The sequence below is a fragment of the Triturus cristatus genome, chromosome 5_1 (genome assembly GCF_964204655.1).
Source record: "Triturus cristatus chromosome 5_1, aTriCri1.1, whole genome shotgun sequence".
Taxonomy (NCBI): domain Eukaryota; kingdom Metazoa; phylum Chordata; class Amphibia; order Caudata; family Salamandridae; genus Triturus; species Triturus cristatus.
In genome coordinates, this window is record NC_140587.1 from 2,080,208 (window position 1) to 2,106,953 (window position 26,746).

Below are 26,746 nucleotides of genomic sequence, written 5' to 3' on the forward strand. Positions count from 1 at the left end.
ACAGTTTCTCAAAATACTTCAATTGTAGGTGTGAGTCCACACAGGAGTACACTTAGGTTCCTTTAATCGTTTGCAGTGAAAACATGCTTTGTGAAGAGGAATTTTGTTTCGTAGAATTGTTCATCAAAGATATCAAAACATGTTTACTTGGAGGAGATATATTATTCATAGGAGAATCCATATGAGGTAATAACTGAATACTGTGTGTCACATACTGTCTGCTCTCTTTGGTATTTCTGTTCTTAGGTGGTGCTGATAAGATCCGTTTGGTGAATTCTGGAGATGCATGCAAGGGCAGAGTGGAAGTGAAACATGACAATCTATGGGGAGCTATCTGTTTTGATTACTGGGATATAAAGGAAGCACAGGTGGTCTGCAGACAGCTGGGATGTGGGTCAACAAAAGGAGCAACCATCGAAATTGTACACTTTGGAAAAGGAAAGCTCCCAGTCTTGCTGAGTGATGTCAAATGTACAGGAGAAGAAATCTCACTTTTTGATTGTCAGCACTCTTCCTGGGGATTCAATAGCTGCACTAACAGAAGGGATCCAGGAGTCATCTGCTCAGGTAAGAGATCAATGTGGAATCCTTAGGGGGAGGAGACATGGCCTAAGGGCCAGAACTTCAAAGTTTGGAACTGGCAAACTTGGTTCGAGTCCTGACCATCACTCAATATCCTGTGGATCTAGGTGAATCACTTAAGCCCAGATTTACTAATACTTTACTAACAAGTGTTGGGGTGGGATGCACTATGCAATGCAAACCAGGGTCTGCTATAATTTATTGCAAAGTAACAAAAGCCAAAAGTGCACCAGCACAGGAGGAGAGACAAAATGCACCAAGTCCTAATTAATATGGCAGGTTTGTCTCTATCCCTTTGACACAAGGCTGCACAGCAACTTAGCTTCAATTGTCAGTAAATATGGGCCTTAATCTGCCAGTGCCTGAAAAAAGTGTAATGTAATCTCGTTCTCATGTGAAGTACTACACTGCCCTTGAACTAAGTTTGTATGGTAAACAACACCTGCTAAATCCTTACGATACTTGTGTTATATTGTAATAATATACTTAGGAAGCAACACTGGCTAGCAGTCAATATCCTGTTAGTTCTAAAAGATATTTGGTTATATTCGTTTTTTGAAGGCATAGAGTTAACTGTTAGATGAATGAATGAATGAATGAATGAATGTACTTTTGTAGAGCATAGTAGAAACTCCAAGATAGGAGAACTCTGGTGTAGAGACAGCAGATCTAAGAAAAGGCCAAGAAAGTTAACGCGATTTTAAGAGCCACGTTTTCAGCCTCTTGAGAAACATTCTTTCAGATCCGGAATGAAGCAAGCCATGAGGGAGGGTGTTCCATTGTCTGGCTCGCAGGCAGCCAAAGGAATGACCACCCAATCTAGAAAGGTAGATATGAGGAACCTTTTAAAGATATGAGATGTAGAAAAGTGGCCTGTTATGTGGTGATGCTGGTTAGGCCTCACTATGTAATACTCACAATACCCCAAAGATGGCCATTGGATTCACAATAATAAATCCTTAGCTCAGTCCTGGTAGTGCGGCAAAGAGCAGTCAGTCTTCATTAGAGGAGCATGTAGTGCCTAATTTTAGGCGGTGGATTCCGGTGCTCGGCACTAGCACTTATTTGGATTTCGGTGCTTGGCACTGGCACTCAATTGTCAACACCACACTTATTACAGTCTGCCACATGGTGGTGCTGCTCATCAAATTTAGAGAGGAACAAAACAACGGTTGTTTATTGAATACAATATACATCAACCTTTACTAATACCTGTCTCCCCAGCCATTCCTTTAGCTTTAGGGGCCTGGAATAATCTGTACTGTCTCACTTGCATGTGAGAGAAATGGGCAGTAGTTGTTTTGGTGTTGTCATTGGCAGAGATGGGTGGTGCAAGCTGCAGTGGCCTCCTGGTCAGGGCCCTGGCACTTTTTATTTAGCCAATTAAGAACTGGGAACATGTGTTAAGCATTTTGGAGTACCAACAAGGACGATAAGTAATAGCACGTACCCCCATCGAACTGCAGAAATCTTTATCCAAATATGCAGACTTCATGGGCGCCCTGGACCTTCACATAAATGTCAAAAAAACTTTCGTTATGGTAGTTGGCGGATCAAGAAAAACAACTAAGTCCATTTTTCTGAAGGAACAAAAAAACGAAAAGACCTCACAGTATCCCTACTTAGGCATCATGATCGACGATGCCCTGAACTGGAAAGCGGCAGTTGAGGCCAGGAGACATCTCTTCAAACGAGCGATCATGGCGTTGATGAAATTCTCCAATAAACTCGGGAAAAGACCACCAGTAGAATTGCTACAGATTTATGCCGCGAATGCCAAGCCACCGCATTATATGGTGCAGGGATCTGGGGACACACACCCACCGGCTCTATGCAAAAAGAGGAGAATACGTTCATGAGGTTCCTTTTATCAACTCCAAGAGGCACTTCCATCTATGCCTCACACATAGAACTTGGAATCCCATATATTGAAGATCTAATAAAAATTCAACCTATTTTGCTTTGGAGGCGAGTATGGGTATCAAAAAAAAATAGTCTGACTAAAACCATCCTACGCGACATCATGGATCTGGACCACGCTCATAAAATAGCCTGGCTCTCTTACGTAAGACATTTTTTCTCCGACCTGGGTCTAGAAAAATATTACCATATGCCAGAAGAATTGAAGGAAATACCTAAAAAGGAATTGAAACTAGCTGCCTTGAGCCACCTGGAATCCCTTAGACTGGCATCATTGATTGCGAAAAAATCGGTTACTCACGCAATTATGACACAGCAGTCCCTGAATATCCAGCCATATCTGACCCTGGAGATCACAACTTATGAAAAGATGCTCCTAACAAGGTTCAGAATGAATCTCTTTTTCAGACTAGTGTCATTCCCTGAAAAAAATAACTGGAAAACTCAGATGGAACCGTGCCCATGTGATGATCTTTCACAACAGTCCACCATGCACACACTATTGTTTTGCGAGTTCTTCCATACCCATTGAAAAATCTGGCTAATCACTTTATTAAAAAAATGGGGCCACAGACAATGTCGTCCAGCCATGCTGGCACTTCAAACCTTGGACTCCGAATGTACAGTGTATCACGTACTGAATTTTTTAAAGTGTATTATGAGGCACAGAAACAATTTGTAAAACAGTGAATTAATTTCCATATCACCTAACTACTTACATTCTCTTTTTTAACTGTATATTTAATCATATTTTTAAACAAATTTTACTATGAACATTTGTATGTCATGATATCTTTTATGGTTTTGCAATGCTAAAAACCGAATAAAGATTATTATTATTATAATTGACACGACTCGAAGGAAAACCAACACCAATTTTTAAAAATAAAGCAGATTTTTCAATTTAATTCAGACACCAAAATGAATACAATCAGATGAGTATAACCGGTTTTATTGATTTTAGAAGCAATTGTGAATCAGTGCGATTCTCTAAAGTAAAACGTTACCAATGCGGTGAATGGGAAAAAACACTAGTAACAAACGGTCACTTGCAGGTCGAGTTACCTGGAAACCGCGGGAGGTTAAGGTGATGCTGGTTGCAGGACCAAGCCACACAGTCAATTTAATTTTACCTAGCCCGAGAGGCCTGGGTGCAGTGTTGTCCTGGCTATCCTAGGTGATTAAGCAGGAGCCACGGGACCGCATAGACGGTACTGGGGAGGAAATGGATGAAAAAGATCGACAAGGTGGCCACTGCTGTATTTGATTGAAGGTGCTGCAAAGTTCCCTCAGGTTGTAGTGTTGAGTAAAGATGGTGGTAATCAGATGGTTACCTACAAGCCACTTTGGCTGTAAAGTCAGCAAGATGATACTTTGATGTGCAGAGGTCATGGGATAACAGTAGCTGCCTGAAACTTGCTGGAGTTAGGGAGCTTGTTTCCCACAATGCACTGGACCATCTAATCACTCAGAAGGCCAATGGCAAGTGATTCTTTGCTTCTGGGAGTCTGTTCATACCTGCAGGCATCAGGGAACAAATGCCACTATCCAAGGGAGTCTGGAGTTGCCTTTGGCGCCCAAAGGGGTCCCTCTGAGATGGGGAGTCAGTCTTTGGTCCTGGATGAGTTGCAGTCATGCAGCTGCAGGTTTTTATGCCTTTACTTTGCGCAGGTCCTGAAGTCACAGTCTTGGGTTTCCATGGCGGTAAACGTTTAAAGGGACCTGTCAAAGCAAATACTCTGCAAAAGGGGGATTTGGGGACAAGTCATGCTGTGGGGCTGTGCTCATGGGGACTCCTGGCCCAAAAGGACTCAGGCAGAATTTATGTGCTTGAGCTGTGGGGCTCGGGTACAGAGGTGCTGGCTGGCTGGCTACCTAGAGTTGAAGGCTATCATTTTTCTTGGTCTACCTGTAGCGGGAAGAACACCAAAACAGCAGGGTGATATGGAGCTAACCTGTCCTTAAGTCCTTTGACATGTAGGTAAGTTTTAGCACTGTGATGGCCGGACTGGACACTAACAAGCCTTGGGGGGTGCAAATGTCCCGGTAGTCAGGGAATAGAGATAGGGCTGACCTCCAAGATTCTTGAGACCCTCCTCCTGTCATGCTGCTTCTTTGGTGGGCCAGATGGCCTACAAAAACAGATTACTGGACAGATTACTGGACAGGTGCAGGAGGATGGCTCCTCCACCCCAAGGGAGCTGCTGCTTGGTTGTTGAAGTCCTGGGCAGTCTTCCACAACTTTGGGAGAATGCACAGCTTTTGGATGAGTCGGGTCAGTGCAATTGTCGATGTTCCAGCAGCAGGGTTTGGTGTCAAGTGGTGGTTAAATCCTATGTTCTCACTGTGACTTCTCTTCTTTTATCCTTTCTCGTTCCCTACAGACAAATATGCATTCCTGGTGTCAGGGGACCCCATAAATACTGTGTTTAGGGACGGTTAGGGGGGTGTAGATTAGTACCCAATGCGCTACTACACACCCGACATGACCATTTCCTATGGAGAGTAGTCATAAACCTGACCCAGATCTTCTAGTTTCATCATTTCAAAATGGTGAAACCCTTTCTTGGTTGTCCACTTCAGGTGTCCCACCTCAGGGGTGTGCCTGGTCTGTAGGTGTACACAAGGAGATGATGGATGGAGTGCTGAAACTTTTCAGACACTCACCCCCAATCAAAGATCTGGGTTGAACCCATCATCATTCTTTTTCCCACTACACCAACCCAGTTTGGACCCAGCCATATGTAAATCGGTCCTGACCCTGTGCCTCATGGGAACAGTCCAGCCTGAACTGCCAGGCCATGTCCTCCCTAGACCGGAAACAAGCATCCTGGGACCGGTTTCAGAGTAACACCCCTCATCAGCCAGGCTAGTTTGAATCCAGTGGTAAAGTGAGCAAGGGACCCCCATCTGGGCATTCCCTGCCAACTTAGGGCGAACAAAGCAAACACAAGGAGATGATGGATGGAGTGCTGAAACTTTTCAGACACTCACCCCCAGTTACAGATCTGGGTTAAATCCATCATCGTTTTTTAGCTCACTACGTCACTCTAGTTTGGACCCAGCCATATGCAAATCAGTCTTGATCCTGTGCCTCATGGGAACAGTCCAGCCCGAAATGCCAGGCCAGGTCCTCCCTGGACCGGAAACAAGCATCCCGTGACCGGTTTTGGGATAACACCCCTCATCTGCCAGGCTAGCTTTAATCCAGTCTCAAAGTGAGCAAGGGACCCAAAAGACAATTTGCCAGTACCCTGATGTCAAACTGAAAGTACATAAATTGTGCTGAACCCAGCCTGTCAATCCGTTCATCAGCTCTTGGGATAGGATGTGCATCTTTATTAGTGACAGCATTGAAATCTCTATGGTCCAAACAGAACCTCAGCTCTGTTTTTCCACCCCTGGAGTGAAGTTTGGGGACTAAAACCAGTGGGCTGGCCCTGGGACTTTCAGATGGCCAAATCACCTCTCGCTTCATCATCTTGCTGATTTCAGCTCTGCTGCATTCTTTAACTAGGTCAGATTGCCTGTAAATGTTCTTTTCAATAGACTGACTGTCCCTAGTTTCCACTTTCTGGGTACACCAGGTTGTCTGACCAGGGGTTAAAGAAAAGAGCTCAGCATACTGCCCGAGGACTGCCTGCAGCCAGGTTGCTGTTGGGCAGAGAGGATGACTGAGAGGACAACTCCTTCAACTGGCCTATCTTTCGGGTTGTGGGAGAGGAGGTCAGAGAGAGGTTCAGCCTCTTCTTCCTGATTCTTATCAGTGACTATCAGCATGATCACATTAGCCTTGTCATGAAAAGGTGTTAGGCACCCTTGTTAAGGCTTCTGCAAGGGCCTTGGTCAACCAAGTAGGTGACCTCTCCCATTCTCTCTAGGATAGGGTAGGATAGGGTAGGGGCCACGCCATTTGGGCCTTTGGTCTCAAAACTGTACGTCTAAGATTAATCAACTGGGGGCACACACATACTATATGTACTAGAGTTTCCTGTGGCCGTCCACAAAATCTACAGTTGGAATCCGGCCACAACTTTGTTGGGTTTTTTCCCGTACATAACCTTAAAAACATATTTTTACACTTTGCTGAAAAGAAAACATTCAGGTACGGCTGAACATGCAGGGATTGGTATGAATTAATCACATAACATGCATAATGTGTCTCTGCTAATGCATTTTTATCCAATTTAAACGAATCAGCTTTGATAAGGTTATTTAAAATTAATTTATAATTGGGCATTTTCAGATCTTGCAGTGTACTTTGCAAGACAATATCTCGTAGGGAAGTTTAAATATAAGATCTCCATTTAGCCGCATAGACAGACTTGTCTATTTCTTGCCAACAAATATTCCCTAAAGATACAGGGGTTGATGTTGACAATGCGACCATGAATTTTAAAAACGCTCCTTTTGATACCAGGCTCTGTCTCTGGAGACCAAACTCCAGTCTTAATCCTGCTTGACTCACTGACTTGGCAATCCCAAAAGTTGCTTTGTAGACCTTGGCAACCAATAGGTCAAGAACGTTTGCATCTTTCCCTCTAGTAATGTGAGAACCATATATTAGGGTGGGTTGTAACTTGGCTTTGATTACTTTAAGAAGAAACTCATATGATTGACAGTTCAGTGATTTTTTTGAGCATTTAAAAGCATGGATCAAGGTCACAGCCTTGGCCCTTCGATCCTTAAAATTAAATTTAAAAGACACATGATTGTCAGACATCACCCTAAGTATCTATACGTTTTAACAATGTCAATTGCACCTTCTCTGGCCTTCCAGGAATTAAACTTTGGTTTAACCATACCAATTTTCATCACTTTGGTTTTTCTGACATTCAGTTTAAGGCCATTCTGTTGTATATAGTCATTGAAGGCAGTAATGAGTCTTTGTAGGCCGATAGGAGTATGACTCTCGAGGATAGTATCATCGGCATACTGGAGGTAACTCATTTGCACCCCCCCATCCTAGGAACACGCCCATCAACAACATCCAAATGCTGAGCAAGATCTGATAAAAATAAATTAAATAAACAGGGGGCAAGGACTCAACCCTGCTTTAGGCCATTATATGTTCTAATCCTCCCTGATAAGGAATAGCCATCACCCAACTTAACTTGAACCCAAGTGTCGGTATACAGAAGAATAATAGCCTTCAACAATTTCCTTGAAATGCCCTGATCTGACAGTTTTTTCCATAAAAAGTTTCATATACAGAGTCGAAGTCTGCCTTAAGATCAATAAAAGAAATATTCCATTTCCAATCTTTATTCGAGCAAATTAAAATGAACATAAAAGCACAGGTATAAAAACATCATTTATTAAAAGAAGAATTTCCCCCCTCTAGTTCATCATAAATTCTAAGATAAAAAGAAGCCTAATACAATAAAATTATCTCATATGTTAAAAATGCTTTACAATTGGATTAACATGAAGTAAGCTCAGAGAACTTAACACCCCACCCTTCCTCTTCCTCATGCAGGCCCATAGGAACGTCGCTACCGAATGACAAGTCAGCGGATCGGGTAATGATTTTAAAAATGATAGTGCCACCCGACACTGGTTAAAATTCCTTTGTTTTAAAATTGGGGTGAGGTAGTCATTCCTTTCTTTCTTATAGAGCTTGCAGAATAGAACTAAATGCCGCTCTGTTTGTAGTGAGAGATTGTCACATGGGCAGATACTTAAGTCTGATTGATTGTACGTTTTTCTGGGTACCCTAGCATCAATGGAATCATGTTCAAGCGGATTGTCAGTAATATAAATCTATGTTTCGGCCAAGCAACAATTACATAATATAAAAACCCCTCCTCTAGGAATGGGTGATTTTGACGGTATAGGTAGAACGCTTATTTCTCTTTATAATGTTCCTTTCGCTTATACTCAGACATCAATAAAATATGTTTCCAACCTTTTGTTTGTGACCTTTCGGCAAGCCAGTGGATTATTAAACAATTCAGGGAGGCCAATCTCCTTTAGAGCAGATTTTACACAGCTGAGCCTTCTTGAAGTCTTCCACTTATCCATGGTTAGACAACTCTTTATTATTGTTTGGGTGAGTGTCACTGTATCTCTCCGCCAGATTGAGCTCCAAAGGAGAATCGGGGCTAGCTGTATGGGATCAGAAATGTAGTGTAAGCCCAATTCCGAATGTAAAATATAGTTTGAAGTCGAAGGAGGAGGTCACTATGGATATGAAAAACTGTTTTCAGTGGATTGCAATTGTGTCGATGTTACCGTACCCCACACACCCGCCCCATAGGTCGCTGCTGCCTTTACCTTGGCCTGATAAATATTTTTAATGGGTAGGATAGGTTTAGCACCCAGTTTCCGAGTGAAAGATTCAACAGCAGCGATGCCACTATCTATTTCCAACTTGCTTCCTTCTATCAACTTTGACCATGAAAGGTCTTTATCAAAGAGGACCCCGAGGGAAGGAATCCACCACCTCTATCCTTTTGGCATCCGCTTGCAGATACAGCCTTTTATCTCTTTTTTTCACCCCCACTATTATTACAAAGGACTTGGTTTGGTTTACTTTCAATTGAAGTGAATCCATGAAGGAAACATATGCATTTATCAATCGTTGTAAGCCAAGCCCTGTTCTGGCGATTAACACCGCATCATCCACGTAATCCAATATTGGTAACGGTTGGGAGTCAAAAACAAGGACATCTTGTGAGGCCATAGTGAGTGCTTTCTCGACTTCATTAGTGTATAGGGAAAAGTGGAATGGGGCGAGGACGCAGCCCTGCCTTACACCCCAAGCAATTTTAAAAGGGCGTGTACCGTCTCCGTCCTTGGTATAATGGACTGTTGCCACAGCGTTTAGGTACGATTGTCTAATGAAGTCTAGTATGGGTTGGTCGACCCCCATCACCTCCATTATGTTCCATGGCTTAGCATGGACCCCACAATCGAATGCGGCCGTCATGTCCATGAAAGCCATAGAAATCCTTTCGCCCTTCATTCTAGTGTATTTTTCTACGATCAGTGCTAAGTTTAGGCACTGTTCCATGGTACCCCTTCCCTGCTGAAATCCATACTGGGCCTGGATCAAGATTGTTTTTTCCTTAGACCACCCCTCTAGCCTAGGGAGGAGGAGGCGACCCATTAAGTTAGATGCTGTATCCAATAAGGAAATCGGTCCCAAGCACGCATTCCCAGGTTGTGTGCGTGGTCGGTGGGTGTTGGGGCTGCTCCCAGTGCCGTCGGCCCCCAGGAGTCATCCCAGGCTGAAGGGTTGGAGCCGAGGATGAGGACCTCCGTCTTGTCCGAGTTCAGCTTCAGATGGCTGGTCTTCATCCAGTCAGCGACGGCCTTCATTCCTTCGTGGGGGTTGGCTTTGGCGGTGATGGGGTCCTTGGTGAAGGAGAGGATCAGTTGATTGTTGTCGGCGTAGGAGATTATGTTGAGGTCGTGCTGTCGGGTGACATGTGTGAGCGGGGCCATGTAAATGTTGAACAGTGTCGGGCTGAGGGAGGATCCCTGGGATACGCCGCAGATGATCTCGGAGGCTTCGGACCGAAATGGGGGAGGCGGACGCTCTGGGTTCTGTTCGGGAACTCTAGGCCTACATTTCAGTGCTCGGGTCAGTGCCTTCCTTGCTTTAGAGCATAGTGAGTCAAACCAGCCCCTGTCCTTTTCTTTATTCGACTTTTTTTGTGAGTGAGGAACAGTTTTACCTTCTCTAGGATATCACAAAAAGCCAGCACCACTCCCCCTGCATCAGCCTCTGGATCTAGGCACAGTAATATGTTATCTTGTGTATTTGTTATAACATCTGGAATCATCTTTAATCTATCGATCTGTGCCCATTTCGATTGGACTCCATTTTTCCTTGTCACTGTTGGAGTTCCAACTTGCTTATAGTTGTGTATGTCTCATATAGATACTTTCATCTCCATGGATAAAATCGAATGATCACCAAAAGTTGTAAAACAGTTTCCTTCCCTGGAAACCCTTAATCTGAGTGGGGTCGTTAAAAGTATATAATCGATTGTTGACTCCTGCCCGTTTTGGTGGAAAGTTCCCCCTGAGTTTTCTGTATCGAGATCTGTATCACAAACTACTTCCATATTTAGGGAGGTTAATGACCTGTTTAGGGAGTTACCATACTCATTTTGAGTAAATTGATATATAGGGTTACCACCCATGTCATCTAGTCCACAGACGGGGAGTGCGTTATAATCGCAGGGGTGTATATTAAAGTCACCCATCCAAATAATATTAACATTCACACCCTTAAGGTTGTGCATGATGCTTTCTATTGCCTTAAAGACCTCAACCACAATTAGGTGCATGTTTGGGCCAAATCTGTTCTTATAAAATGTACTAATAGCCATATCCCTTCCTGTTGTATCTCCAGCATCAGGATATGGAAGTTTGGATATGTACAGTCACACTTTTTCACATTAACTTTTAGGTCATTTCAAATTAATGTCAAGATGCCTCCCTTTGCCCTCCCTGAAATAGATGGTGTTGCTTTTAGTCTGGAAGGAGTGGTAGCCTTGATGTGCACTGGTCCCACAGCCCATGTTTCCTGGAAACATACTATTCCGTACTCTTGCCATACACTTAGCCAATTGCTATCGCTCAGCTTGGAAACAATACCAGCTACGTTCCATGATGCTATTTTTAAGACCGCTTTTTGTATCCCCTGTTGTCTTATAGGTGTCTGTGGTCTATCACCGGTAATGGCCTGGCTCTCTGTGTAATTTGGTTTCACTAGCTGTAGTCAGTCACAAGCTTGTAGGTCAGAGAGGGGTGCAAATCTACTTTCAAGTCTCAAGTCTGTTAATCTAGGGATCTCGCATGAGGCCCTCCTTGTCTGTCTCTCCATATATTGGGGGCAACTCCCTGTTGCTTGTCAGAAGAGTGGTCTAAAGAAAAAATCAAAGGCAACACATTAATTGTGAAATGTCTATCAAAGTCGTTACCCAAATTGTCCAAAAGGGATCTGGCAATACAACCTTTATTAAAGTTTAGGACCACACAGTCTCTCCACATTTCTTTCCTTGTGGGCCCTACCCAAGTAACTCTTCTAGTCATAATCATTTGACTTTGTAGGTTCCCACCCAGACCCCCCTCCCCCTTCAAATATTGGACCACCCAATGCATGGCTTTAAACATTAGTTGAGCTGTTGATTCTGCCTGGCCATCCCGCAGTGGTGGCACATTTCCCAACACCACCACCAGGGGAGCAGCCGCTGGGGGGAAATTTAAAGTCTGAGTTCCATCCATCATATTGAAGTTATCCATTAATGGATTGATTTTATCAACCGCTTTATTCAGTTTGTTAGCACAGGATAGACTCGGGTAGCTTTGGGCAAATTCACTGGATATGTTGGCTGTCAGTATGTTAGTCCCATCGGTGCAAGTGGCAGAGTTAGTATCTATGGGGTGTGCCATATTTTGGGGTACAGTCATCATCCTTTTTGGTTTTGTAGGTTTTGTACTGGGGGCTATTTTGCTTGCCTCTTGGATAATGTGGGGTTCTCCATCTGGCGTTGACATGTTCCGTACTAATAATGCCTCTAGTGCGCTAAAATTTATCTTGGCCTGAGATTCAAGGCAATTTATATTATATTCAATCTGGCTCAGTCTCAATGTAATGGGGTTTAACATGGAGAGACCAAGGTTTCTAATGTCTGCCACATAGCCTCATTAGTTGCCGGACATGGGGCAGGAGTCAGTGTTTCCAAGTTGCTTGAGTCACCTAAATCTGGGTCTGTTGTGTCAACCTCCCCCCCTTTTTTTATTCGGCCTCGAGGTCTTTGCTGGTTTTGGTCTCTGCCCCCCCCCCCCTCTTTTTCTTTACAGCAGGGTCAGGAATAGATCCCGTAGATTTTATTAGTACTGCTGCCCTGGTGGAGGCTCTTTGTGTAGTAGAAATCAGTACCGACTCGTGGTATATCGATCCCGTGAGTGTTTCTGGGTCTGGTTCTATTTCTATTGTTTTGTCTGAAATCTCGTGTGCAAGAACAGAGGTTGCCCTAGTTAGAATTTGGTCAAGTGTCCCCACAATAATTCCACCTGGTTGTACACTCTTTCCCTCTCGTTTGCTAATCTTGTTACTGGCTGTCTACAGCAAAGTTGGCATGCAGGAGGTCAATGCCAATACCCCAGAGTTATAAGTTAGTTGTTAAGGACAGACCACTGTACCTTCAGTTAGTGCAGATCGCAGGGGGGGCCCAGCCAAGTCTCCTCAGGGCTCTGACGCGAGTGAATGGGCCCTCCCTTGGCTTCCTGGGAGCGGCTACGAGGGGCAGCGGGCCAGTGTGTTGGTTAAATAGCGTGTCCGCGCACTAAGGCTGCTGATCCTTGTGGTTCTTGCAGGGCAAAACTGCAGGCGAAAACAGCGAGGTTCCATGGAGCGGCTATGTGGTGCCCGGGCTGGCATGCTGGTTAAATAGCGTGACCGCGCGCTAAGGCTGCTGGTCCTTGTGGTTCTTGCAGGGCAAAATTGCAGGCGAAAACAGCGAGGTTCCAGGAAGCGGCTAAAATATATAAATGTTGTTTATTTAAGACAGCCCTCTCCGCAAGTAGGGTTAGAGCCAACAAGTTTGTAGTAGTGGATTTTCCTTTCGGGAAACCAGTCTGTTCTTGGGCTATCAGTTCTTTCAGTCACCATGGTGACACTTGCTTGTATATTCCTCAGTGCTTCTACGTCAACCAAATTGATCTGTGGCTTTTGTCTGTTTTCGTCCAGTTTACTGGGCCAGAAACACAAGATAGCTATATCCACCACGCCCTTTGAGATTAAAATAGCTTTATTGTGCTGTCTGACCTGGCTAGGGCACACCAAGGATACCATCTGGAGACTAACAACCCCTGAACGTGCTGGACTCATTTGACTTGTATGACCCAAGGGTACGCCTTCTTCGACAACTCCCGGGGAGTGTCCAACCCTAGATCCACTAAAGTACTGATGTAGTTTTGCAGAAGTACAGTTACTTAACAGATTCTCCTTTATAATCAAATTATAGAGCCCCTCATTATCTTGCATCTTAATCCCTTTTAACCAGCTACCTATTGCTTCCCAGGGCTGACCTGGGTTCTTGTGAGTCTCCCTGAACTAGATACAGTACCTTTCAGTGGTTAGTCCAAAGCCCTCAGTCAGGGTTGACATCATGAGGTCAGAGGACTCAGCATTATCCTCATCTAGTGTCAGGAGTCTGTCCCTGCACTTTCCTGAGAACAACTCCCAAAGCAGAGAGCCCCAGTATTTTTGCTGTGACATTCTCAATTTACAAGCCCTCTCAAAGATTGTAAACCACTTGGTAATGTCATCAAATTCAACATATTTGGGGACTATCCCAGACTGGACACAAACAAGCCTTGGTAGGCACAAGGGGGGGTACTGGACGGTATAGCATCTCAAAACGAAGCAGAGAGAAGGGGCTGACCTCCAGGAGACTCAAGAACCTCCTCCTGTTGTGCTGCTCCTTTGGTGGGCCAGATGGCCAACAGCATGGGTTACCAGACACATGTGGTCAGTGCCTGCAGATGCAGGACGATGGCTCCTATACCCCAAGGCAGATGCTGCTTGGCTGTTGATATGCTGGAGAATCCTCCACAGCTTTGGAAGGATTCACAGCTTTAGGATGAGTCAGGTCGGTGCAATTGTCAAGATTCCAGTAGGAGGGCAGGGTTTGGTGCAGTGACTGCTCTTCTTTTGCCATTCCTGGGTTCCCAAAAGACACACCAATGAAGGACAAAATGCAGAACAAATCAAACATTCACCCCAGTCAAGAGATCTGGGGTAAATCCATTGTTCTTTTGCTCGCCAGGCTAGCTCGAATGCAGTGTCACTCTGAGCCCGGGAACCATGTCTGGTCATACCCGGCGTACTTAGGGTGAGAAAGCAAAAGACACACAAATGATGGACAGAATGTGGAACAAAACAAACATTCACTCCTAGTCGAGAGAACAGTCCAGCTCGAACTGCCAAGCCAGGCCAGCCCTGGACCAGAAACAATCAATCAACCAGGGTTCTTTTAAAGCACGACTACTCACCCATTAGGGTCTCAAAGCGCTGAGTTGGGGGGGTGGATCTGTGGTTCAGTCGAAGAGCCTGGTCTTCAGGTCCTTCCTGAATTGAGGCAGAGACACTGATTGTCTCAGATGTAGAGGCAGGGAGTTCGAGGTCCTAGCAGCGAAGTAGGAGAAGGATCTTCCTCCAGCCGGGGTCTTGCAGATCCATGGGATGTCTATGTATGAGATTTATAGAGTACGACTGTTACTCCGAAGAGTGTCCTAGGGCTACTGCAGAAGGATCATCAGCAAGAAGGACAGGACTAGAGGCAGGAGAAAAGCCAGGTCTTAAGTTTTTCCCGGAACGCAGGTGTTGCCTTAATGCAGTGGAAGTTTGTTCTAGAGAGAAGGGCCCAGGAAGGAGAGAGATCCACCCCTAACCTTGCCTTTCTAATAAGCAGAACTATGGCTAGACAGAGATTTTCAGAGCAAAGGTTGCTCTGGGGAGTATACAACTTAAGCAAGGGCTGGCGATATAATTATTGATGCTTTAGCGTCTGTTTTTGGGCGAAAAGTGGCGATAATTATATGGCAATATCATTAAGGACACGCTAGCGCGTGTTTCCTTGATGTAGAGCCCATTATTTCACAGCCTCGCCTCGCATAGCTAATGAGATGCAAAGAAGGCGTGGCTGTGAAAACAACACATGTTAATATCAAGAAGGCAGCTTCACGATATTAACAAGGAGGTGCAGCGATAAAAAAAATCGCGCAACCTCAGCCTTAACTCAGGAATTTAACGTCTGTTAAATTCCTGACTAAGGCATACTTTTAATGGGAGATGGATTATGCTGATAGGACCGCAGGGTCCTATCAGCAATGTTATCGCTGTTTTCAATGGAACATCGCTGGAAAACCAGCGATGTTCCATTGAAAACACCGCTATCGCTTAAATATTATCGCCATAGCGCTATGAGTTGTAAATATAGCGTTATCATGGCGATAATATTCAGCGATAGCCGGCGATAATATTTCTCGCTCTATGTATGGCCAGCGATAATTATTGATAATATGCCCCTAAATTCTATCTTGTAGGAAGTCCGGGCCAGTTCTGTGTAGAGCCTTCTGGGTGACAAGCAGTATCTTAGAAATGATCCTCATCCTAACCGGGAGCCAATGAAGGTTCGGAAGAAGGCAAGTTGAATGGGAATTGCGTGGGAGCCCAAAGATGGTATGTGCCGCTGCGTCCTGGACTAACTGCAGCCTGTTGATCAGGTTTTTGGGCAGTTCTATGTACAGACCGTTCCCGTAGTCAAGGCGCGAGATTATCAAGGCGTGCATCACTTGTTGTCTAGCCTTAAAGGATAAGAAATAAAAGAATTTCCTAAATACGCAAAGGAGGGCAAAACAAGTGCCCACCACCAAGTTAACTTGGGAACAAAATAACAGTTGTCCATCAAATTTGAAGCCCAGATGTTTTACCACCTGTTTTAGAGATAACTGTGTGGGGGGGTCATCCTCAGGCCAGAATGTCTGCCTCGGTGTCTCAGCCTCTGATCCAAAGAAGAGGAACTCAGTCTTCCCGGCATTACATTTAGGTTGGTTGCTGGATAGCCAACCGAACGTTGCTGTAAGACAGATACGGACTTTCTCACCTGGGAAAGCCTCGCCCTTCCCCCAGGAGAAAAGCAGTTGGGTGTCATCGGTACATGACACAATTTTTGCCCCTAAGGATTCTACCAATGTGGCCAAGGGAGTGAGAGAGACAATAAATATAGTCGGAGTAACGGCTGAGCCCTGTGGCACTCCTGCCCTTCGCTTAGGGTAGGCAGCAGAGAAAGGGTTGCACCATACCTCTTGTCCTCATTTCTCCAAAAGCAATGCCAGCCGCTGCCAAGCCGGCCCTCTAATTGCCACCGAATGAAGATGAGCTAAGAGGATTGGGTGAGCGATGGTGTTGAATGCTGCAGATAGGTTGAGTAAAAACAGCAGCTCTCTGTCACCCCCGTCCAGACTGAGGAGCATGGAATCGAGTACTTCCAGCAAAGCTGACTCAGCGCTACAGTTGGGCTGGGAACCAGATTGGCTAGCATGGAGCAAGGTATTGCTTTCTAAGTATGAGGACATCTGTTGGTTATCATGTTTCTCAAGCATTTTTGACAGAGGTGGAAGGAGAGAGATTGGTCTGTAATTGGTTGTATCATTAGGGTCTGCCTGAGATTTTAATAAGAGCGGTACAATTTTGCATGTTTACATGCTCTAGGCATCATAGCTGATGAGAGGGAAGTATTAAATAATTGATGCACCACCGGGTAATAACCTCTGCCCCTCTGGTTAAAATAAAGGAGGGACCAGGATCAGAAGGAGAGCCTGATTTGAGGCAATTTATGGCCAGAAGAGAGTCTTCCAAAGGGAGGGGGGGAAAAGGAACCCAGGATACTATCTTTACACCTGGAGATGGATACTGAAGGAAAAGGATCTCCCACCTTCCCCTCCTCTTTGCCGATCGATTCCTCAGTACCATAGCCCAGCAAGCAACTGTCAGCTCCTGGAGGGGGAAGGCTAGCTTGAATAGAAGCTATTTTGTAATGGAAGGAACAAGTAAGTTGTTTACATCATTTTTGGGAAGAGGGTTTATAATTAGTCTAAAAAATAGCGAAGAAAATTTGCTCTACCTTTCTAAATAATTATAATGCAACTAAATCGTAATGATATAGAACCATCAAAACACACTCAGGCAGTACCATATAGGAGATAACACACCAAATGTTTGTTAATTAATCTCAGCCTCCAGTGAGGTAAAAGACTTAACAATTTAAAAAACTTCCTTGGAGTGATTGCCAGCGTTTAAGATTTTAGCCTCAAAATGTAGGTTTTTTGATAATTTAATCTCTTTATGATACTTTCTAAAAACTTCTCTATAATCTGTTTTTGCCTTTGGACAGTAGGTGGCTCTCCATTGCCTCTCTATACGTTTACACTCTTGCTTTGCATTTTTTAACGCCTGAGTGTACCAAGGACTGGTCCATTTAAGGCAACGTTGCTGAGTCCTCCTCACTGGAGCAAGAGCTAGGATGGAGGTCTCAATCCAACTATCAATCCGGCTCACATCTTCATCAATATTACCGGAAAGAGTGGGTTTATCCTCTTCTCGCGTACAACATAGGGCTTCCAGTTGAATTTTATGGAAGGCTCTTACCATACATGATTAGTTGCCATTCCTGGCAGGGGGGCCTCTGAGCTTTGCCCATTTGAACCTAAGCATGTAGTGGTCGGAACAGACGGACCAAAGGGATAGGGGGTGGCAACTTCCAGAGGACGCGAAGTGAACATTTGGTCGAGTATGACCAGCAAGATGTGTAGGGGCAGAAATAGTTTGGACAAGGCCCATGACGGCCAGATTCTCAAGAAGCAAAGAACTTCCTCTTGCATCTGCACATTCCATGCAAAGGGTAAAATCTCCCAACACAATGCAATGCACGTACTTAAGAGTTAAAGAGGTCAGGACATTGCATAAAGAGGGTATAAACCCTCCAGTAGGGCCAGGAGGCCTATAAATAAGTGCCCCAGATACAGGTCGCTTGGATGAGAGGGAGAGCGTGAAACCCAAAATCTCTGCGCCAGCTAGATACATTGGGGGTAAAGGGGCCAGAGTGTAGCATTCCTTGTAAATAATTGCAAGTCCTCCCCCTCTACCCTTATCGCAATCTTTCCTCAGAACCTTAAAGCCTTTGGGGACAGCTGTCCAAATATCGGGGCCAGAGGAATCTGAGAGCCACGGTTCAGTTAAAAACAAAACATCAAGATACTCGTCGCACAGTCGGCCATGTATATTATTTGCATGTTTCGGAAGAGAGCAGGTGTTGATCAAGCCTGCAACAAAAGAGGAGCTGGGACATAATAGCGCCATTAAAGATCGGTCCCTAGTGTTAGTACAGAAATGACATGATCTGCATTTTGTCTGAGAGAGACCAAGGGGCATATTTACAATTACTGGTGCATCCCTGCATATCAGCAGGGATGTGGCAGTTATTGTGCGCCACAGCTCCGCCACCATGGATGCGCCACATTTATAATGCGGCGCACCATGGGGCAAAAAACGGCACAGATGCGTCAAAGTGGCGCATTGCTGGAGTTGCGTCGCAAGCGCAACGCAGCTCCAGCAAAGCTCTGGGGGCCCCTATCTTGTTAATGCTGCGTCAATCCTTACGCCTGCTTCAGGCAGGTGCAGGCTTTTGACGCAGCATGGGCCTAAAAGTGACTGAGTGAAATCTTGTAGATTTCACTCAGCCACTCAGCGTTACGCATCTCCCAGATGCATCACGTTGTAAGTACTCTGCACCATGGCGCAGGATTTGCGCCGCCGCTGCGTCACAAAAGTGACGCAACAGCGGCGTAAATGAGGTGCAAGGGGCTTGCAAATATGCCCCCAAGTGTGTAGTGATTAAGAGGAGTGCACGTGGAGTTAGCACCAAATCCCGAAGTTGTGAGGGGCTGTAAGAGAGATGGGGAGTACCTTTCCTGATGAAACCAGAATAGTGGCTGGTGCTGGTCCATTTTAGGGACGCTGACGGGTGCAGATGAGCTTGCCTTTAGTGCGCCAACGGTGCGTCCACTGCGTGCGTCCACGCAGCCTCACTGACTAAATAGATGGGGAGGCTAAGTAAGCTAGAGGGTGCACTTTCAGAAATGGCGGCTCTAGTTGTCCCTAAGGAGGAGAAATGGCCGCTAAGCACCGTGCCTCGTGGGAGGTACCAGCTGTTCCCTCTCCCGCAATTGTAAGAATAACCCGGATTCCCAATTGCTCAAGGTCAGTTTACATCAAGTCAAATCCAACTGTTTCACAATTTTAAAACAGGGTGATGTATTAAGATAAATGCCTAAAGTGCTAAGAGAGAATAAACAATCAGAAAGAAGGAATTAAAACTCAGGAAAAATTTACAAGCATATAAAACCAAGGCCAGTTGGACAGAGCAAAGGTGTGTGGAAGGAGAGGTGGTGTTTGAGGTATGCAGTTCTGGCATTGTGGAGGGCTTTGTAGGTGTGTGTGAAGAGCTTAAAGGTAATTCTTTTGTTGATCGGGAACCAGTGGAGGTCTCTCAGGTAACCAGTGATGTGGCTGTGATGGGGGATTTTCAGGATGAGTCTGACAGAGGCGTTCTGCATGTTCTGCAGTTTTTTGGGAGTTTTTGTTGGTGACAGCATAGAGTGCTTTGCGGTAGTCTAGTCTGTTTCTGATGAGCGCAAGGGTGACTGTTTTCCTGGACTCAGTGGGGATCCACTAGAAAATCTTCTGAAGCAGGTGTCGCATGTGGAAGCAGGAGGATGAGACGGCATTGATTTGGCGGTTCATAGAAAGTGAGGAATCCAGGATGATGGAGAGGTTATGTGTATGACCCGTGGGTGCAACGAGATTTCTGGCAATTTGGGCCACCAGGTGTCATTCCATGCAGAGGGAGTGGAGTCCAGAATTTAGACTTCAATCTTGTCTGAGTCGAGCTTGAGGCAGCTTTCCTTCATCCAGATGATGACTGCCTTCATCCGGTTGTGGAAGTTGCTCTTGGCGACTGTGGGTTTGTCTGTGAGGGAGAGAATCAGATGGGTGTCATCGGCGTAGGAGATGATGTTGAGTCCATGGCTTGTGAAAATGGCTACAAGCGGGACTATGTAGATGTAGAGGAGGGTGGGGCTCAGGGAGGACCTTGGGGAACTCCGCAGCTGATCTCTCTGGGTTCTGAGTAGAACAGTGGAAGTCTCACTCTCTGTGTTCGGCCAGTGCGGAAGGAGCAGATCCATTCTAAGGCTTTGTTACAGATGCCGGAATCATCAAGTCTTGCGCAGAGGGTGTGCTGGGAGACGGTGTCCAAGACTTCTGAGAGATCGAGGAGGATGCGGGCTTCAGTTTTGCCTCAGTCGAGGAGGATGTGGATGTCGTCTGCAGCAGCAAGCAGTGAGGTCTTGGTGCTGTGCTTGCTTTTGAAGTCCGACTTGGAGAGGTCCAGGATGTGGTTCGTTTCGATGAACTCACAGAGTTTTGCTGAGGGAGGTGGTGGGCTAGTCTTCTGTGACTTTGTGTCAGCTTCTGCTAGGATGGTAGTGGGCTTGGTGGTGTACGGTGGATTTGGTGAAGGAGAAGTGGACGCACTGGTGGTCGGTCCACTGTAGCTCAGAGGAGTGTCTGGCAGAGATGTTGTTGCTTGTGGAGAAGATGGGGTTGAGCGTGTGTCCTGCTTAGTGGGTTTCAGAGGTGACTAATTGATTGAATCCGATGGTGGCGAGGTTCTCCAGGAGGGATGAGGTGTTGTGTCAACGAGGTTGTTCTGGTAGAAATTGAGGTTGATGAGGAGGATGTAGTCCCTTAGGGTGAGAGCCTGCTGAGCCATGAAGTCGGCTATGGCTTAGCTGAAGGTGAGGTGGAGTCCGAGGGGTCTGTAGACAATGGTGCCGCAGTGGGTGGTATTCAGGTTGGTCTTGATCTGGAAGTGGAGGTGTTCCATGTCAGTTGAGTGGTCTTTGAAGCTGATTGTGAAGCAAAGGTTGTTTTTGTGTACGATGGTGATGCCTCCTTCCGGCTGGTTGGTCCGGTCCTTATGGATGACTCTGTAGCCGTCGCGGATGGCGGTTGCAATGTCCAGGGCTGAGGTGGGGTTCATCCATGTTTCCGTGAAGAAGGTGACATGGGGGAAATTGAGTCAAGCAGGTACCAGATCACTGCTGATTGTGTTTTGAGGGAGCGATTGTTGATTAGGATGCAGCTGAGTTGGTCGGTCTGGTACTCGAGGGTTTGGCAAGCAGGGGGTCTGGTGTGTGGAGGCAGGAGAAGGTGCAGTTTCAGCAGGTAAACGGACCTCGGGTGTCCTTCAGAGTCGCAAGATGGCAGCAGGCTGTAGAATGTCCGAGGTTGAGTGCATGGAGAGTGCTGCCGTCATAGCAGTGGGGGCTGCAGAAACCAGAGTCCGTGGCACTGGGTGCAGTCCAGGTACGGACGGGTGCAGATGGGCTTGTCTTTGGCACATCTTTGGTGCACCTTTGGTGTGCCAGTGGCATGCCAGCTGCACACGGGCGCACAGCAGCCGCCATTCAGCAGTAATGAGGAGGTGGTGGTGCTGGTCAGCTGGGAGGTGGGAAGCAGTGCTGGGAGGGGGCGGTGCCGCAGAGGCAGGCAGCAGCAAGATTGGGAAGCATGAAGGGGGCACAAAGAACAGCGCAGAAGGAAAAGGGCACACAAGGAGAAATAAAGCAAGAGAAATAGCACAGCAAGAAAAATACAGTAGAGAAATACAAAAAATACAGGTAACAGAAAGGAAATACAGAAATCAGAAAGACAGACAATACTCACCGTCGGACAACCTGGGATGAGGTGGAGGAAGGAGCCTGTGGGTGGAGGAGGGCCTCAAACTCAGAACCTGGGCCCATGAGGGAAGTCCACTACTACGTGGAGCTGTACGGTGGGGGAGCAATGCACACTGACAAGGTCAGTGAGGTTGTCCTGGGACTGGTTTTGGGGCATCATCCCCTCATCAGCCAGGCTAGCTTGAATACAGTGGCACAGTGAGCCTGGGACCCACATCTGAGCAGGGGCAAAATGCCTTGAGTGTGGGGAGGTGTTGTTGTTCCTTTCACAGAATGTCCTGCTGCCTGGGTCCAGAAACTTGATTAACATCAAAGAGGCCTACCTTGTTGCACGCTAGTGGAGATAACACTTCAGTCAGGCAGGAACCTGGTTCAGCGTGACCACAGAGGAGGGGCTGCTTATTTTCATGCCACATCTCTGGGGTGGGCACAGGGGAAGAATTATTCTATCATCTCGGTTTAAGTAGAGGGGGCACTGTGGAATTATTTGCATTATGGCACACAGGAAATGCCTTAAAAGTGGTAATTTTAACCCCATTGCTTAGAGAGCGGCTGCAGTGGCTAGGAGTTTCAACCACCCATAGTCTGATGCCTGGCAGGAAGGTAGCACCCCCAGTATGCTCCTCAGAACAGAAGAGGACTGGACCTGCTAGTTGTGACCTAGAAAACTGGACCTGCTGTCTGCCTTGTATCCAGGACAAAGAACTGGACTCCAAGGGTCATATGGCTGACCTACAGTTCAAGCTACAGGGACTCGACGAGCTACAAGAGCTCTTTTTCTGCAACTGCCTAGATGACCTATTTCGTCTGCACCAGCCCTAGACCCTTTGCTGGCCTCTGCCGGAGTAACCCTCAAGTGCTATTCCCTGACCCTTGGTAGATGTCCAAGTGTACACCTCCTTCTGTCAGATCCTGAAACGTGGTACTTAGAAACGTTTTGGCTACAAGAACCTTAACTAGGACTAGTCAAGTGTAATCAGATGACCACATTTTGCACTTAATTTTTTGGGCACAAGTTTTATATGTAAACTTTCAAAATTCATAACTTTGGGTTCCTTTGTTGTATTTCTGTTGCTCTGGTGTCACTTAATTTATTAAAGCTTATTCGAATTTGTCTTATTTTGTTAAGGATTTTTCTTGTGTTGTGTTTTGACTTTATTATTGTTTCGGTCCTGCGTATATAGTTTACACACTGCTTTGAGAGCAGTGCTTCTTCTCCACATGTGAGCTGGAGTCACACTCAGACTTGTGTTGGACAAGACTATGAGTGAGAGTTGTTTCTTGTTGGCGTCTGACGTCACTTTCGAGCGCGGAGCGCGGAGTTCGGAGCTGAGCTGAGTTTATCGCTGCTGGCTTCATGCTCGACCGACCCAAATGACCCTCGCTGTCTAAGCTGTCATCAGTATCATCAGTTTTAATCAGTTTCCATCAACAATCACAACACCGCCGGAGCCACCATTGTACCACTCACCGCTCGCTGCCTGCCTGCTACCCGTCTTTCAATCATTCCATGGCTGTCACTTCTTGGACCGCTGGTCCGCTGTCTGGCGGACTGCGGATTTCAGGCCGGTGGCCTAGTGCAGCTTTGTGTGGCTTCGTGTGGCTCTGTGGGGCTCCATGCTGCAGCGGTAAGGTGAAGCGGTGAAAAGTTGAAGAGGTGGAGCGGAGAGCGGGAGGCGGAAAGCGGTAAGCGGCAAGTGGGAGTTTGCAGATCTGTTACTTTGCCATTCGCCTGCGATCTACCTCCTGCTCCTGCGGTCACCTACCACGGGTTGACCAGACTTGTTGTGCCTTTGTTCGCCTGCTCCCTGCCCTACCCCTGCCCTCCCCACAGCTCGTATTTTTGGGCTCCCTGGATTCACCACCGGCGTGTGGCAGCGGGAGAAAGTGAGCGCGAGTGAGCGCGAGTGAGGGCATGAGGGAGCTGTGAGGAGAACAACATTGAGGAACAGCTGAGGAGCAGCTGAAACCGTATGAGCCGCCACTACAGCCAGAATTTAAGCTAGGATCTGCGGTTAGAGTTGAAAAAATTGTTTCAACATCGTTCATCGTTCATCGATACCAAGAAGCGCAGCGGGGGGGACGGATATAAGCTTATTTAATCTTCAAATCTTCAAACCCTTGACCTAGCCTGTAGACAATGAGATCAGGCCGACAGCGAGGGGCGCCGCTCAGACCCCAATCAAAGCGACGTCAAAAGATCGAGGAAAGCTTTGAAATTTGTGCCACTACAAAGAAGTGCACGTTAAAAGAAGCCCCCCTGAATGATTCAGCTAAAATGGCAGTCCCCCCTACAAATTCTGATCAAGTCCACGCGAATCAGCTGTCTATCAAGAGCTTCTTTAAGCAGCACCAAAAACAGTATCAAAAACAACAAAAAAACTAAAATAATGAGACTGACAATGGCCTCTCATCACCTTCATCTTCAACAAGTGTAGAGAGAGTCTGACCGTGTGCAATACTACAATCTAAGTTGCCCTCAGAAACAGAGGAGTTAAAAGATGGTGGCAAACTCCAAGTTAAGATCAAAAATCCAGGCTCAGAAAATTTTGAAGTGTCTCCAACCCTCAGACCAATCCTAAAATCGTCTGGCCAGTTACAGGCAAAAGCCCAAATTCATTTGCAAGACTCTGCTATACAATCCATTGCGTTGTCTATGGCCGATGAATCTCTAGCGGTAATTCCAACTAGAAGGGAGGAGCCTCTCAAATCGCTGGTTTGTAGTCAAAGTGAGATCGGCTCAGTGATTAACATCTCCTCAGGCCTGGACCAAAACTTAAGCGATGAGGTCTTCATGTTAGGCTATGTCGCTGCCGAGACAGAAAGTAAGAGGGGTAGTCAAATATTGACACCAGTGATACCTGAATTATCATCCAGTCCAAATGACCTAACTGATATAGGGGCATATCAGCAACAACCGGCGATAATTATCTCTAAGCGCACTTAGCGCTAGGATAATTATCGCCGGCTAGCGTGGATTTTTATCGCTGAGATAGCATGCTATTAGCAACGCTTCTCTCAAAAGCGATAAAAATCCTCACGCTAACTGCCTAACGTGAGATTATCGCTGGAAACCCAGCGATAATCTCACGCAATGTGGCGTTAGCTTGATGATAGGGACTCACAAACTTAGCCGTGATATCCACCTTCCATAGGATGATAGATGTCAGGTCAGGAACGCCCACTTTGCATCTCATTAGAGATGCAAAGCTGGGCGTTAGGAATTCCTATGCTAAAGCAAGTTTTGGCGTGTTAGCGTGAGCTTGCTAATTAGGCGCTAAAATTATCGCCGCTTTTCTGCCGAAAACGGCCGCAAAAGCGGCAATAATTCTATCGCCTCACCTTGCTAATATGCCCCATAGTCGTTAATGTAAGGTCATTTAGTCCGGATCAGTCAAGTATAATCCTGGAAAACAGCTTTATCAATAACAAATCACTACTGGTACCAAGTATTGTCAGTGCTGAGAATGTGCTCATTTCAAATGAGCAAAGCAAATTCACACATGTAGTTCCAAACAACCAGTTCAATCCGGTGGACTTATCATTATTAACAACATTTGATGGGAATTATCAAGCTAGATCTGGCGACATAGAAAACAACCCTTCTAGTTTACTCCACACTATGGATTCAATCACTAATGCTCTTAGCTTTCATTCAGATAAATTAAATATCCAAGTAGACATTTTAAATACATTGGCTATCCACGTAGTAGGGATCGATGCAAAACTTCTCCAATTGACTAATTTGACAACTAAAGTCCGATCGAATAAAGAGAACCAACTAGTAACTTGTACTTGTGCACAACTGATTGACAAAATTTCAGACCTACCGTCAATTGTTAGTTCTTTTGCACAGGAAGTAAAACTGATGTCGGGTAGAACAGCTCAAGGCAGAATAATTCCACACGAAGATAAAATTTATTTATTTGTGGCAACAAATTACTCAAATTACCCAAACCAATCGGTATTGACAACCATAGAAAAGTCAGTGAATTCACAAGAAAAAGTGAATAGAGGAAACCAAATTACAAATGTTAAACTACCTAATGAGTAAAAGTCAAATCCAAATTGCAATTAGCGCAAATAGTAAAGTCGCCGATACGAATGAACAACTCGTAAATGATGCCACTATCCTGAAAATGTCTGAGTTATCTCAAGATAGGCTCAAAAGAACCGAACCTAGGGAACAATTAATAGTGGATGAGGTGAACACCATTCAATCTAAAGTAAATCAAGCATCAAGTGCTACTACAAACTCTGAGATCCTGTCCAAAAGGGCAAGAAAAAGGCTAAGGAAAACCCACAATGAATTATCATCAAAGGGAAAAAAACCCTTAAGGAGGCTGTCATTAAAGAACCCAACGAGCCTAATACGAAAGTTCTATTTACGATTTTTAGATCCGCGGAAGCACCTGCGGTTAACTCAAAGGTTAACCGAAATAGACAAGTTATCGGCATTCCTACCCCTGACATGTCCAATGACAGTATATGGTCAAAAAATTCTGCTCCATCAATGTCAGGGGTCATTAGGCGAGAAGAGCCTCCTAAAGAATTGCCCGATCGATGTGGAGAACAAAATACCTACACAGAAAATTATAAATAACGTCAGCCATCAGAGTCAAAACGAGATCTATATTGAGCAATCAATCATCCCTGACCAAAAGACATCAGAAGTCCATGTACTAGAAGAATCGACATTTCCAGTTTCGGCTCCTACCGTTGGGAAGAGGGATCCACTTAGTTATATAAATAAGGAGAAAATAGAGCTTACAGATTACTCGCATGAACTGAAGAAAGTAGTCTTTTGCCCTCAGTATACTACAAGAGGCCCCTACGATATCCTGAACCGTGGAAATATTCTGAAATTATTGAATGCAATTGCAGATTTGAAGAATGTAACATCAGATGATTTGGAATC

At 45.6% G+C, this 26,746-nt stretch overlaps 1 protein-coding gene and 1 long non-coding RNA gene across 2 annotated transcripts in view; one reads left to right on the plus strand and one right to left on the minus strand.

The window, feature by feature from the left end:
* Positions 1 to 26,746, plus strand: part of LOC146829907 (CD5 antigen-like) — a 459,716-nt gene that overhangs the window by 394,288 nt on the left and 38,682 nt on the right. Inside the window, exon 5 of the mRNA XM_085604183.1 lies at positions 247 to 567. Within this exon, the coding sequence (XP_085460309.1) occupies positions 247 to 567 (321 nt within the window). The remainder of the gene's footprint in view (positions 1 to 246; positions 568 to 26,746) is intronic.
* LOC146829910 (uncharacterized) overlaps positions 1 to 26,746 on the minus strand; it is a 253,409-nt gene that overhangs the window by 4,361 nt on the left and 222,302 nt on the right. The window lies entirely within an intron of this gene.